The 13,438-nt window shown below is 45.1% G+C and overlaps 1 protein-coding gene across 4 annotated transcripts in view; it reads right to left on the reverse strand.

The window, feature by feature from the left end:
• The window catches only part of P4HA2 (prolyl 4-hydroxylase subunit alpha 2), a 27,462-nt gene extending 14,366 nt beyond the window's left edge, over positions 1-13,096 (reverse strand). For all 4 annotated transcript variants that reach the window (XM_027643351.1, XM_027643352.1, XM_027643353.1 and 1 more), the window contains exons 1-7: positions 12,993-13,096; positions 11,848-11,950; positions 6,033-6,129; positions 4,268-4,364; positions 2,938-3,089; positions 1,324-1,461; positions 265-504 (exon numbers count right to left, since the gene is read on the reverse strand). In XM_027643351.1, coding sequence (XP_027499152.1) covers positions 265-504; positions 1,324-1,461; positions 2,938-3,089; positions 4,268-4,364; positions 6,033-6,111 — 706 coding nt within the window. In that variant the 5' untranslated portion in view covers positions 6,112-6,129; positions 11,848-11,950; positions 12,993-13,096. The remainder of the gene's footprint in view (positions 1-264; positions 505-1,323; positions 1,462-2,937; positions 3,090-4,267; positions 4,365-6,032; positions 6,130-11,847; positions 11,951-12,992) is intronic.
• Positions 13,097-13,438: the final 342 nt, after the last annotated feature.

Consider the following 13,438-nt stretch of genomic DNA (forward strand, 5'->3'; position numbering starts at 1 on the left):
TGCAGCAAAGCCCACAGGTCCTGCAGCAAAGCCCACAGGTCCTGCAGTCAGACACTGGAGGCTCTGGGTAACAACAGCAGGGACCATCAGACAGTTTGTTAAAGACACTTCATGTATAAATAACCGTTTTTCCAGGACCGACACTTATTCTAAGTCCTCTGTCAGGACCTCCTCCCAGCCAGGTCACAGTGTGCTGGGGCCACCACTGCCCTCAGCTCTGCTGGCAGAGCTCCCCAGACAGACAGATGTGCCTTTTGTCCTTACCCAGGGATATCAGGCGCCTGGTGAGCTCCATGGCCCTGTGCAGGTCCCCAAACTGGAACACAGCATAGCTGAGATAATCCAGGATCTCCACTTTGCTGACTGCAGTTTCCTCCCCCTCGTCGTGCTGCTTCAGGGCCTGCTCCATCCAGAGCACGGTGTGATAATAGTCCCCATCATTGTAGGCTGTCTTCCCCATGCCAAAGCAGTCACCTACTGTCAAGGTGGATCTATATTTTGCTCCTAAAAGCAAAAAGACAGCTTTGAGCAATCCACAGAAAAGCACCTTTGCCTTCAAATACATTAAGGAATATCTGTAAGTATGTATTTTTGTCATCCAAAAATGCTTCTAAAAGGCAATTCTTTGACAATATTGTAGGTTCAGTACTAAAATGGTCACCTTCAGAATTAAAGAGAAAATGCTATCCTAATTCTACTTTAATTAATTCCTTTGGAAACCAAGGGAAGTTTAGCAGAAATTATAGTGTTCAGCTATTGTGTTTTCTATTGTAGACAAAGGCAGAGCAGCCTAACATCTGAACAGACTTCACCAAACCTACAGATTAACACTGTCAGGTGATCAGAGAAGCCTGACTACAGGCAGAGCCAGCTTGTTTCTCTTTACTGGAGATCTATATTTGTGCATAAGCAAGCTGATGGTTATTTAGACAAACTGGGTACCCATCTGACTGTAGCTGCACTGCTCTCCAGTTGCTCCAGCTCAGCAGATGCACATAAGACTTAAAACTAAGTTCATTGTTAAACCCCCACATATAATAACTAAAACCACTGAGTCAGCTCATCTACCTGCACTCTGCCAACCCCTGTTCAGTTTGTAACCAGCATGTTGGCAGCAACCATAACCTGTTACAGTCAGTCTGTCATAAGCAGCAGCAACAAACACTTATCAGGTCTCAGCTACCAAGACATCCCACCGTGTCTCTGTACTTTCCAAAACACCTGTAGCAAAAACTGTTAATCCCCATTTCACAAAGGGCTTTTGGAGAGAGCTTGAAGATGTTCCCACTTCTGTTCAAGCAGAGGAGACCCTGGTGCACTTACCTGGTAAGTTCCCTCGGGACAGAGTTTCAGGATCCAGTTTATAGGTGTCCTGCAGACGCATCAGAGCCTTCGCAGCTCCAGTCTCATCCTCCTCAGTTGGAAAAAACTGGCGTTGGATTGTCAGATTTGCAATAAAGCCTTTGCAGTAAAAGGGAAAGACATTACTTCCAGTGCTTGAATAAATATCAGTGCTAGATTAATGCAGAAGAGGCAACATCTGCTTTGGCTTGGGAAATGAGATTCAAATAATCCAGATTTAAAGCCTTATTAGGCTCACAAGTTATAAACACATTGTTTTCTGTCTCATTTTATGAAATACAGTTAATGAGGAAAAGGGACAAATAACTAGTTTTCTCAGTTTTCTTGTCACACAATTCCTGAAGTACAATGTGAACCTAATAATTTTCATTTTCCTGTAATGTCTCTTTTTGGCATGAAAACTTTAAAAAGTTTTCATCGGTTCTCTTGCAATATCCAAAGAGAACTTTGGATTATAGTACTGGTCAAGGAGCTCCAATTCTGTATTCTAACCTGTAAATCCATAAGAGCTTTTCAAATCTTAGTTCAAGGGACAGAGACCCTGATCCAGGATCACCTCAGTAGGGTAGGACCTTACCCAGTGAGAGGGTTAAACCTGACAAGCAAAACCATTCAGAAATAAAATTAAATGCACTACATAACATATCGAGGCTACACAGCAGGCTGGCTGGGCAGGACTGGGAGCCATCACCTGAAGGAAAACAAACCAACCATTTCCACTCATGCAGCAAGAAAAAGTACGAAAGGAAACCTTTAGAGAAAGAATTAGTGACAGAAGTACTCAAAAGAACTGAGTATTTTATTTCCATCTAGGATGACTATTCCAAAAGGCAATAAAAGTCTTGGCTGGAAAAAACTTCCAAGTACCTAAACTTCAGCATATGCAGAGAAGAAAGGGAAAACATGCAGTGTTCTGCCTGAAAAACATTGCCACCTCTACCTCACTTTCAAGGAGTCCAGCAAAAATAAACCTTTTAAAAAAAAAAAAGCTATGGAAGCAAATTCAGCCAGACACTGACAAAATGATGCAAAACTAAGGATTAGTATTGGAAGCACTTGATTTAGAAGGATAAGTTTACAGATAGCAACTGTACATTATCCTGTTATCAGACTGCCTATGAACATCTGCCAACTCTTAATGATACAAATTCATTCACCAATTCAGTATGGGACTCATTTTGAATCTTAATCTTATCTACTGATCAACATGATTAAGCAAACAAAGATCAACAAGAGAAGGAACAGACAGGGAAAGCAGATGAAGGAGTTTATATATAAAGGAACATAACCCAACACTTGCCACCACAGGTGACAATTTCAGCATATCCTCTTCCCCCTTCTCCCCAAATAAAGCAGGTCACAGTTTCTTTGAGCCTTCCCTGAGTGTTCCAGTGGCAGCTTTCCCTCTCCTGGCTGACCAGCACACAAGTGGCCATTTGAAACAAACACTAGTTTGGTTCAAACAAACTTGGCAATAGCTTTTAAACCACAGCTGAGCTTGTGGTTTTCCAGAACACAAGGGGATAAACAACTGTCCTAAGGCTGCCTCCCAGTAGCTCCCCAGGAACTCCTTACCATGTGTTGTATCCTGAAGAACCAGGTTTTCCAATTCCAGCCAGTCAGTGTTCAAACGCTTCACGAGCTTATATGCATTGACAGGGTGTGCCAGGTACCCTTCTGGATCAGAGGTTGATTTGCTGGTCAGTGCATCCATTTTTTCAGCCCAACTGGAATGAGAAATGTGCACCTCAGCCTGAGAACAATTCATGAATGCACATCTTCCTTAAGTCATTCCAATTACACACCTAGATCAAATTATTGCTGCTTTTGTTATCAAAACCAGCTTTCAACCTTTCAACTTCAGAAGTATAAAGCAGGGGTTTTTTTAAGTTACAATAGTCTCTTTTAAAAAGAAATAATTTCCCTGCTTACTACTTTAAACCTTACTACAGCAGGCATGCATCTCACTTGCAATGAGTCTTAAAAACACCAATTTATACACAGAATGAACAGACACTGTCTTTATCAATACTTCAGGAGGAGACTGCTTCTCCTCCAAAGGGCAGCTTTTCAAGAAAAGAACATTTTGGGTATATGTCATGAGAATTCCTATCATTTCACTCTTCCACAGCCCCATCCTCACCCTACACTCCCAAAGGGTCAGATTGACACACACAGCCTGGAGATCAGAAATTCTTTGGAAAGCTTGGCTCCTTTTAGAGGCACTGGGCTCTTCTGAACCTGGACCTCATTTAGACTATCCTAGTGTCACACCCTAGCAGACATTGCTTTTGGCTAGATAAGCATTAACAATCTTCCCTAATGGACACAGAAAATTGCAGTTGTCAGCAAAAGTGATCCAAGCAATCAGGACAATGTCTGAGATGTGCCACAGCCAGGTCAACAACTGAAAAGAAAAAGACAGGAGAACTGTCTCTGAGGGGTATCTGTGGGCAAAGCCAGGATGGGATGGAATCCAGGGATTCAGGATGCACCACCACACAATGCCCCTGGCACACTCTGCCCTTGTAAGGGGGCTGATGGTGGGAAACAACAGGTAGCACAGAGCACTGGCACACAGGGGCATTCAGCTCACATGACAAGACTCCTCTGATGTGACCTGTGTCCCCTCCACAGGAGTTCTGTGATGGCACAAGGACCAGGCAAAGAAGGAAGGGCCCAGCAAACCACCATTTCTAAAGAAGCAAATTCTAAAGGATATTTAAAGCAGGGACCCCTCCTTGCAGGTTTGTGGACACAAATTAAATTAAGTTAGTACCTCTGGTCTCACTGTGATCATCTGCTGAGGAAATACCAACAGCAGAGAGTGGTGACAAAGGTGGGGTGTGACTGAACACAGATGAGCCATTTTGTCACCCTTCATTATACAAACCTCCTCCCCTACCTTTTAATCTGAGAGAGCTTGTTCTCTTCTGCTCGGATATATTCCTTTAGAGACTGGACCAAGTCTTTCTCCGCATAAATCAGGTCTGTCATTTGACCTAAAAAGAGAGTAGGAGCAAATGTTCATCAGACCTAAAAAAGTAATGATTTCCAAGTGCACAGAAGACAAACCTTAAATGCTCTAGGGCTATGAAAACCATCACAAAGAACAGACAAATGAAGGGTATGCACTTCAATGCCTGTAAACCACAACAGCTATTAGACATACAAGTCTGGCATTCAAACCCTTCCAGGGGCTTTTGAAGTCCCAGCTTCAGTGGTTCATGTAGCCATTGACTTTTAGCATTGCAAGTGTATGCAGGACAATAAAAATAAAGGTTTGACCTTCACACTGCTATTGAGTCGAAGCAACAAAAGATCCAAAGAGTTGCCAAATCATCTGTGCTACATATGGATACAGATTAGGTCACACTAAAAAATTATTAACCTAATCACTGGCATCATTTAAATTTACAGCTCTGCAATCTGGGTAACTGTGGAAACACAACCTAACATTACATACAGAGGGATTTCAGACTAGTGCTCATAGACTGACACACACACTCTCTCCTGATCAGCATTAGTGGGAATTGCTCACATGTCTGTCCTAATTGCTACGACAAACTTGGCTTTTCAAAGCCCAAACCGAAAGACCGGCTGAGATTTGCAAATGCAGCCACAGCTTCAGCTGCAGCATTCCAAAGTCATTATTAATGAGGCATGGGTAAGCAGAGAGAAGGCTGTGCTATTTTCAGAGTTAGGAAAGGTTCAGAAACAGGTAAGTGTAAAGAAGAGGTGATGCTTCAGGGAAACTTTGCATAAAAATCTGCTTAACTCGGGAAAATGAGAAGCAAACAATAGACATGTAGTTAAATACTGTTTAGCCAAGCCCAGAGCAGGGAGCACGTGAGGAGGTTGGCAGTGGGACACAGTTCTGCTGGCTCCAGCTGAGCAGTTCCACAGTGGTGCAAAATAACCCACCAGGAGTTCTGAGCTCTGCCATTCAGAAGCACAGCTCCCCTGACTCAAAGGACATCCTGGAGAACAGCCAGTGGTAGTTAATCAGCCTCTAATGCCCTTATGGAGGGGAAGTCCCCACACTGCTCCATGGGAAAACATTGGACCAAGTAACAGCAGAAAACTCAGTTTGTGCTTATTTTGAGGCTCTGCCACAATCAAACTTGGTTGTATCACACCTATTAGAACACAGAAACTAAAGTGTCACAAAAATCAGTTTGTTTTTAGGATTTACAATAATGTGAATTCTTCAGGATTTACTCAGGCCAAACAAAACACACAAGGCAAGGACATTATTAATTTTTACTTCTGACACCCAAATCCAACTTTTTGGGAGACTTCAGGCCCTGTGAAAACACATAGTTCGCATACTTATCATTTCAATTGTTTTCATAAATCAAATTCAGGAGTAAGCTTTTTAGCCTAAAAAGTTGTGCTGTGTTAAAGATAACAACAGATGCACAGTTCTTAATAGAACACAGGTCCTGCCTTATTTTACTGACAGAGGCCCCAGAGAAACTTGTATCCTGTTGGTCACAGTGTGCTAAATTACCCAACTGCAAACAAACTGCAGAAGAGCAGCATTTCCTAGTACAGACAGTGGTTGACGGGGCCATGTGAAGAAAGCCACGTGCTTCAACTGTAAACTTGAACAGTTCTGGCAATCACATTAACTGCAGCACAGCATCGGGCACTGGTTCCTTCCATACCTATGGAGGTGAAGAACTCTGCTTCTGTGAGCCAGAACAAAACACAGGTGAGGAACACCAACTGCAGCCAGGGCTTCATCTTCCAGACAGCTCAAACCTGTAACAAATGGAAAGAAAAAGGAGGAGTAAAATTAGTTAATTTACTCGTGAGGAAACAACCCAAGGCATTAATCTTTACCTTCAGTCATTTTATCCTCATGAAAATTATTTATGTCCTTGAAAGACTGAATTCTAATTAGTAAAGCTTAAAAAAAAGTCTTCAACCACAAAAGCTGTTACTTAACAGTCTTAAATGCTGTCTTGCATACTCTTTGGGATTTACATGAAAGGTACTGGAAAGCCCACATGAGAGAAGTAAAGGAAGCAATATATTGTCCACTGAGACAGTGAGAACAAGCTCTTTTGCAAGAGCAGCTCAGTGCCTTCCATGTCATGCATAACTAGAGCTGGAAAATATGAGACTCACAAAACTGTATTATATTCCAATAATAATAAGTCTAAATTAAATGGTCAGACTTACAGCATGCTATAAAATTCAGTTATATAAGACCTGTCTAGAAACACAAATAGTGAGAAAGCCAAATAGAGAAATAGAGCATTTTGTAGCATGGAAGAGGCAGCAATGGTTGGAAAAGTTAAAAGTGAAATTTCCAGCTCTGCTTATTCAAGATGCATCATCTCAGCATATTGGCCTCCGGGCACAGCCTTATGACTTCTGTATTTCAAAGGCTGTGCCAGTTTAGAAACTCAGCCCCCAGAGATGGAGGCTGAAAACAGATTGTTGTGCTTCCAAAAGCACAGCCTGAGGGAGCATGGAAGGGAAAGGCAGCCCCAGCAGACAGGGTCAGGTGAAGGAAGGGATGCAAGGTATGTACAGAAGAGCCTTCTGCGAGCTCTAATCCTCTTGGGAGATCTGATGGCCAGGATCACCATTTCCAGTGAATTTATGAGGTGCTTGGATGCACTTGGATCAGCCCACAGCTCACTCTGGAGCTGCCTGTTCACCCAGCAGGACCAGCCACCACAGCCAGCCCCGAGTAGGAGCACAGCTGCTCAAACACTGAGCTCAGGAACACCCTGCACAGTGTCACAGGGAGGGTGGCAGCTCCTCACCTTGATTCAAAAACCAATTATTCCTTCTTCCTACCCCATGTAACTGGGTACACCGGTGGCTGGAAACGACCACTTGCAACCTGCAACCAAATACAGCAAAAATGCAGCTATTTGGGGCAAAACAGAATCACTTAATCTGAGGAGAAAGGGGAATGGAGGAGAGAAGGGAAAATATACGGAGTATCCTAAAATTTCAAGCAATGCAGCAAGTAGGAAGGCATTAAAATAAGATAATTCTGGAAAAGCTCTAGGTTTTTATTCCCTTGGGCTCCACACATCTGCCTGCATGACAGGAGGCAGAAGATGAAAAGTGGATGTTGCCCTTTCCTTCTGGGATTTTCAAGCCCACAGCAGAACAGAGACCCTCACCCTCAGCTGAGCTCAGGAGTGCCAGGGACACAAACACCAAACACATCAGTGACACCACCATCACTGAGAACACCAGAAATAGCTCTGCTGGGTATCACCACATGGCAGGAGGATTGTTTTAAAATTATTCTTTTGATTGCTTTACAAGACTACACAAGCAATCAGAAACGTTTACCACAACAGTTTGCAAGCATGAGTAAGCAGGAAAATGTCTCACAGCATCACAATAAGTCTTCTCCTTTCTCTCTTCTGTTTCTCACCCTCCTGCAAACCACATATTCCCAAACTGCTTGTTCAAGTCAGTTCAGAACTAGTACATGGGTAATCTGAGAATTGAGCAAAGCTGAGTGAATAGTACCATGCAGAGGTCTGCCAGTACTACAAGCCACAATAAGTGATGTAGCAGAAAGCCCAGCAAGTCAAGAACACTTGGGAAGTACATTAATTTGGATATATTAAGCCTCGTCTGTCCATCTGCATAGCCTGTCATCATTTAATGGAGTGGTTTTTTGGATGCACAACAGAAAGCCTGGGAGAACAATTACAAGGGAATTTTCCAGTTAAAACAACACAACTCGACATTCTGCTGCACCTCCCCACCATGTTCTCTCATGGCTGAGGATATCTGCCAAGAAGTGCACTTACTACAGCTAGCAGCTTGTCTTTATAGCAGATCTTTAACAGCTTTACCATCCTACTCAGTTTTACTTGAGTCAATAAACAGAAACTTCAGTAAACAGAGAAAGCAGCTCTTGCTGAACAAGCAGGACACCTGGCTGCAGGGTTTGCAGATTGTTTGTACACATTCTTTTCACAGCTGTTACTGGGAAAACCAGCACAAATAATGAATTACAGGAGGCTGAATAACCACAGTCTTGGACAGCAGGAGTATGTGTGCACAGACACACGTATGCCTGCCCACCCCACCCCAGCTGAACCATGTGCTAACAAAGAGGGCAAGAGGGGCAGAAGTGGCACTAGCAGCTCCTGCCTCAATAATGGAGACAAATATTTACAAAGCCAGTCTGTTTGATTCAAACAGAAATGCCAGATAATAAGCCTGTGTAGAACAAATACTGCCTATGTTCCTGGCTTTTTTTTTTTTTACTTCTTTACAGTGTAGTACCCTAATGAATCATTGCTCCCACTGGAAAGAGTGCTGTCAGGCTTCAGAGAGCACTGGCAGCAGGAAAGAAGGTCCTTCTAGACAAAATAGACCAGGCTGGAATTTTTCTTCACAAGTTAGACTGAATTCTTTATTAAATAAGCTTTCTAAAAGCTCTTAATCAACATGATATAAAAATACACACTCGACCCATAAAAGAAAAGTTGCTTGCACGTCCACCAGGGTTATCAGTTCCTCACTCACTCAGAATCCAATACCCAGTCACTGGAGACTCGAGCCAACTCCCAGAGCCAGGAGGGAGGACTTTTTTTCAGGTCAGAAGGAGAAACAAATACCTACTACTCATCCAGTGCCTTTAGGACTCAACTTCTGATCCAACTGATATGCTGCAGTCTCCTTTGTTCACTACAGGAGTCCTCCAGTTGCCTGACAGTCTAAGTAAGAACAGAGACTAAAAAGGCAAGTCCTTCATCCAGGCTTCAAACTTGCACACCCCTCTCAGGCAGAAGAATTAAATTAAGTGGAACCAACATAAGACCAGTCTGGGTAATGTAAAGAACAAAAGTTATGCTCTTTATTATGGTAAATCAGGCCAGAGTGTGACTCGTGCTCTTACGTGAACACTCATTTTCTCACATGAATTCCAGGATAAACCCCACAATGTTCTTCCACTCCACACTTAGAGGTGACAGCACTCCCTTTGCTATGGGGCTTCTCTCAGGAAGCTGTGGATCTGGGATGGGATGCAGCTGTGGATCTGGGATGGGACGTAGCTGCTCCAAACTGCTACCAGCAGTCACCTCTCTTTCCAAGGGCTAGGTGGGGGGGGGGAATTTTTTTCAGAGCATACAGCAATGGTTTCTTCCAAGAAATTAAGGCAGACCACTGTTCCCTATTGTAGTTCCATTCTTACAGACCCACGAGTTGCCACAGAGGCATAAAGTTTGTAAGACAAAGTATCACAACTAGCTACTGTCAAAATCTGATTAAGATACCATTTTTCCAAACTACCAGAATACAATGTACAAGCTGATGACAAAAGGTTACAGCCCTGTCTCCTCCTCTGTGCTTGCCTGTGCTATTAAAGACACCTGGAAAAGCACTCCAAAACCAGCTGCTAACACAGGCCTCTAAATTTAAAATATCATGGTGAAGTCCAACAAGTAAATCACTACTTCAAGGTGACCTCAGGCCACAGATGAATTCTTGGTGCACACACAGTCGGGGCCCACACGCCAGGCTCTGAAGGATGGTCCATCCTCAGCAATTTGAGGTCAGACTCTTGGATGAGACAGGTCTGTCTGGGGCTTCTCCAAAATGCCAGTGCTTTCCACCCTGTCTTATTGCCTGCAGACACAGCAAGGGGTAGTGGTGCAGATGGCTTCATCCCCTCCACAAACAGTGGAGCTCCAAAAGGAGGCAATAACCTGCTCTCAGCATTGTCAGCTGCAGATAAGGCTAATTAGATTTAAGTGAAAATGGCACAAACAAAAAACTGCAAGACTGCTTACTTAGAGCCAAAAGAAGGGCTTAATTGCAAACAGATTTTCAAGTTGTTGCCATGGAAGAGCTTCTCTCAATACCAATCAAGAAAACCATCCAGCTTGTAGCAGTATTTCAAGTCTTGCAGATTAGCCTGACACATGATAGCAGCTATAAAACTACTTGGAAATTATTAAATGCTAAGGAAAGATTAATTTCATCCTAAGGAAAAAACCTACACCATTGACTGAAGACTCTGAAACAAGTAATTCAGACCTGAAATTCATTATCCACATGTACTCAGATGCTCCAATGTTCAACCCCTCCTCTGAGCCAAAAAACTCTTGATTTAAACACCTGTCAGAGCCCCATCAAGACCATGCTGTTATTCTGGACCTCATGTCAGGAGTCACCTCACACTCACCCTCAGTCCTACCCAGGGACACAGGCATTGCCCCCCTGCAGCACTGGGAGCCTCCTCACAGGTGAGTTCTCTCTCCATCCTTTAGTAACAGCTTCCCAGCTCCTTCCCCCAGTGCATGTTGGCTTTGCTGCTCAGAGCAGCTTGTGCCAACATCACCACCTTTCTTTACAAAGGATTTAATGTGCATCTGAAAACAATTATAATTACCTAGCAAATAACTCACTACAATTGCCTTGTGTTTTTCATGGCAAGCCAAAAGAAAATGAGGAAAAAGTTGTTCATTTGCAAGCACTAATGAGGATACAGCACATTCACACACAACTGCAGGCATTTCTTCTAATACAAAATACATTACAGCTACCTTAGAAGCCATAATCATCTTGATTAGCTCCCCACAGTTTTTTAAAGCCACAGTAAAGAATGTTTCTTCCACACTCCAGTAGACAACAAAATTGATGCCAGTCTAAGGCACAGCAAATCTGCCTTCAACTTACTCTGCAAGCTCTGCCCATATGAAGCAGCCTGGAGTCAGATCCCACACTGTTTGTGAAGACAGCAAGACTCCAGGCTCTTTTTCCACTACAGGTTGTTTTTTCAGCATTAGCATTTAGACTGCATTTTACTGTGCAAAGCCCATAACTTTGATATATCATCATACTTAATATACCCTGCCATTTGCTCCCATATAGCACAAAAAATATCTTCCTGTTAAGAAATAAGGTTGTTGTTTTTTTTTTTAATATTAAAAGGTCTACTGTCAGTGAACTGTTTCTTCCATTTAATATCAGCAATTTAATTAAAATCAGACATTATCTCAGAGGTGCAGGGGTTGTCTCTGCTCTAACATCACCCTAGAACGTGCCCACTTTCCATACTCCACATTCCCATGCCTCTGACATATAGAAAACCATACACAAAAATCAGAACTAGTCATAGGAAAAATATCTATGTTTACTGCTTGCTTCTTTGGAGGTTTGCCAATGTGCACAACATGGAAATTATAAACAGATTGAATTCCTGACTTAAACCTCGACTGAAAAACTTCTTATGCTAACTGGTAAATCCTGCTCCCTCTGCTGTCACTGTCTTTGAAGTACACAATTCCTGCACTGCTTCCCAAAGTATGATTAATCACATTAAAAAATTGCATCTCAAGAAATTATGGCATTAGCCAGAAGCCACATTCTCGTCTGTTTGTGTCAGAGCAATGCCAATTTACAACTGCAGAATAATGCTCTGCTTGTGAAATGTGAGTGGCAGTTATTGGTTGCTATATATATATATATACACTCACAACATACCTGTGGGATTATTTCCAAGTCCTTAATGCCAGAAAGATGAAGTATTACCCTGGTAAAGATGGCTGCAGTGGCCGCTCAGCTCAGCTCCACCCTCACAGAGCACCTATAAAATTAAAGAGCAAGAGGTTTTGTTACAAAAATGTCTTCTGGGGAAGCTCACCTTCAGTATTTACTACTGAGGAAGAGAGGTGATTACTGGCTAGGAACACCAAACATCACCAAGTCAGACAGCTCCAAAAATAGTCTTTATTTACACATCCTCCCTGCTTCCAGGTTACAAGGACATTCTTTGCTGCTTGAAATAAAATCATTCCTGTCTGGTCAAAGGCATGTTTTGCATTACTATGACATAACAAGCCGCCGTGCCCCAGCTGAGCTGCGATAACACTCAAGTGCCTTCAGCTTTCACTGCAGCCCAGTCCCGTGCGCTGCCTTCGCACAACCTTCTCCGCCGCCCCGCCGGGTCACCCCCGGCTGCTGCGCTCCCCTGGCTCGTCCCCAGCCCAGCTGTGTGCTCCGACCGACACACGGACGGGCTCTTTTGGGCAACGCAAAACGAGACGCGAGCGGAGCAAGTGCGGTTCCAACACCTTCGCGAACCATCGCTGGCTCCGCGCTGAGCCCGCGGCCGGCAGGGACCGCGCGCAGACAATTAACAACTAGCGCAGCTGGCACATCCAACCGGGAACACCGGTCCCGCCGAGCCCAGAGGGCAGGACAAGGGGAGCCAGCCCTCGCACGGTCCCTGTAACCGCGACACCTCTGCCACGCTCACAAACCCCCAAGGGATGCTCCGCGATGCCACGCTCCCCCTCGTCCCGCAGCGCCCGGCCCGGGGGCGGCACCGGACCCGCCCCGGACCCCCGAGCGGGGCCGGACCCGCCGAGCCCCCGCAGCGGAGCGGGCGCTGCCCGGGGCCGGACGAGCGGTTAAACTCAGCACAGCAAGGCTGGACGCGCTGAGCCTTGGGCTTAGGGCTCAGCGCAGAGCCCGGCTTAGGGCTCAGCGCTCACGGGACCGCCGCGAGTGCCGGGGGGGCTGCGGCACCGGGCACAGCCCCTCAGCGCGGGACCGGCCCAGCCCCTGCCCGGCCTAGCTCAGCCCGGCCGTGCCCCGGTCCCTCAGCCCCGGTCCGTGCCGCTCACCCCGTCCCGCTCCGTGCCGCTCTCTCCGCTCCCCGGTTCTAGAACCGCCCGGGCCGTTCCAGCCGCCCCGCCGCTCGGGCCCCGCCCCCTGCTGGCCCCGCCCCTATTGAGCCGCCGCCATGTCTGAGGCCCCGCCTCCGCCCCGCCCCTCCACCGTAATGCCGCGAGTAGCGGCGCAGCCCCCCCCCCCCCCGCCCGCCCCGCCCGGGAAGCTATGACATGGAGATCTGCTTTAAAACCAGGAGAATCAAACATCCTGTGGGTGTTTCGAGCCCTTAGGTGCCTTAAAAGTGGAGTAAAAATCCCTCTGTGGAGAGCTTGGCTGCCAAATGCACACTGGAGTATTTTTGGATGCCCCCTTGTCTCTCATATTACAAGGGTTTGTCTGAGACTTCAGCAGAGGAAATATTAAAACTATCTGAAGAGTACTTCTGTTGTGCCATATA

Source organism: Corapipo altera, unplaced genomic scaffold, assembly GCF_003945725.1.
Source record: "Corapipo altera isolate COAL_440 unplaced genomic scaffold, ASM394572v1 75, whole genome shotgun sequence".
Taxonomy (NCBI): domain Eukaryota; kingdom Metazoa; phylum Chordata; class Aves; order Passeriformes; family Pipridae; genus Corapipo; species Corapipo altera.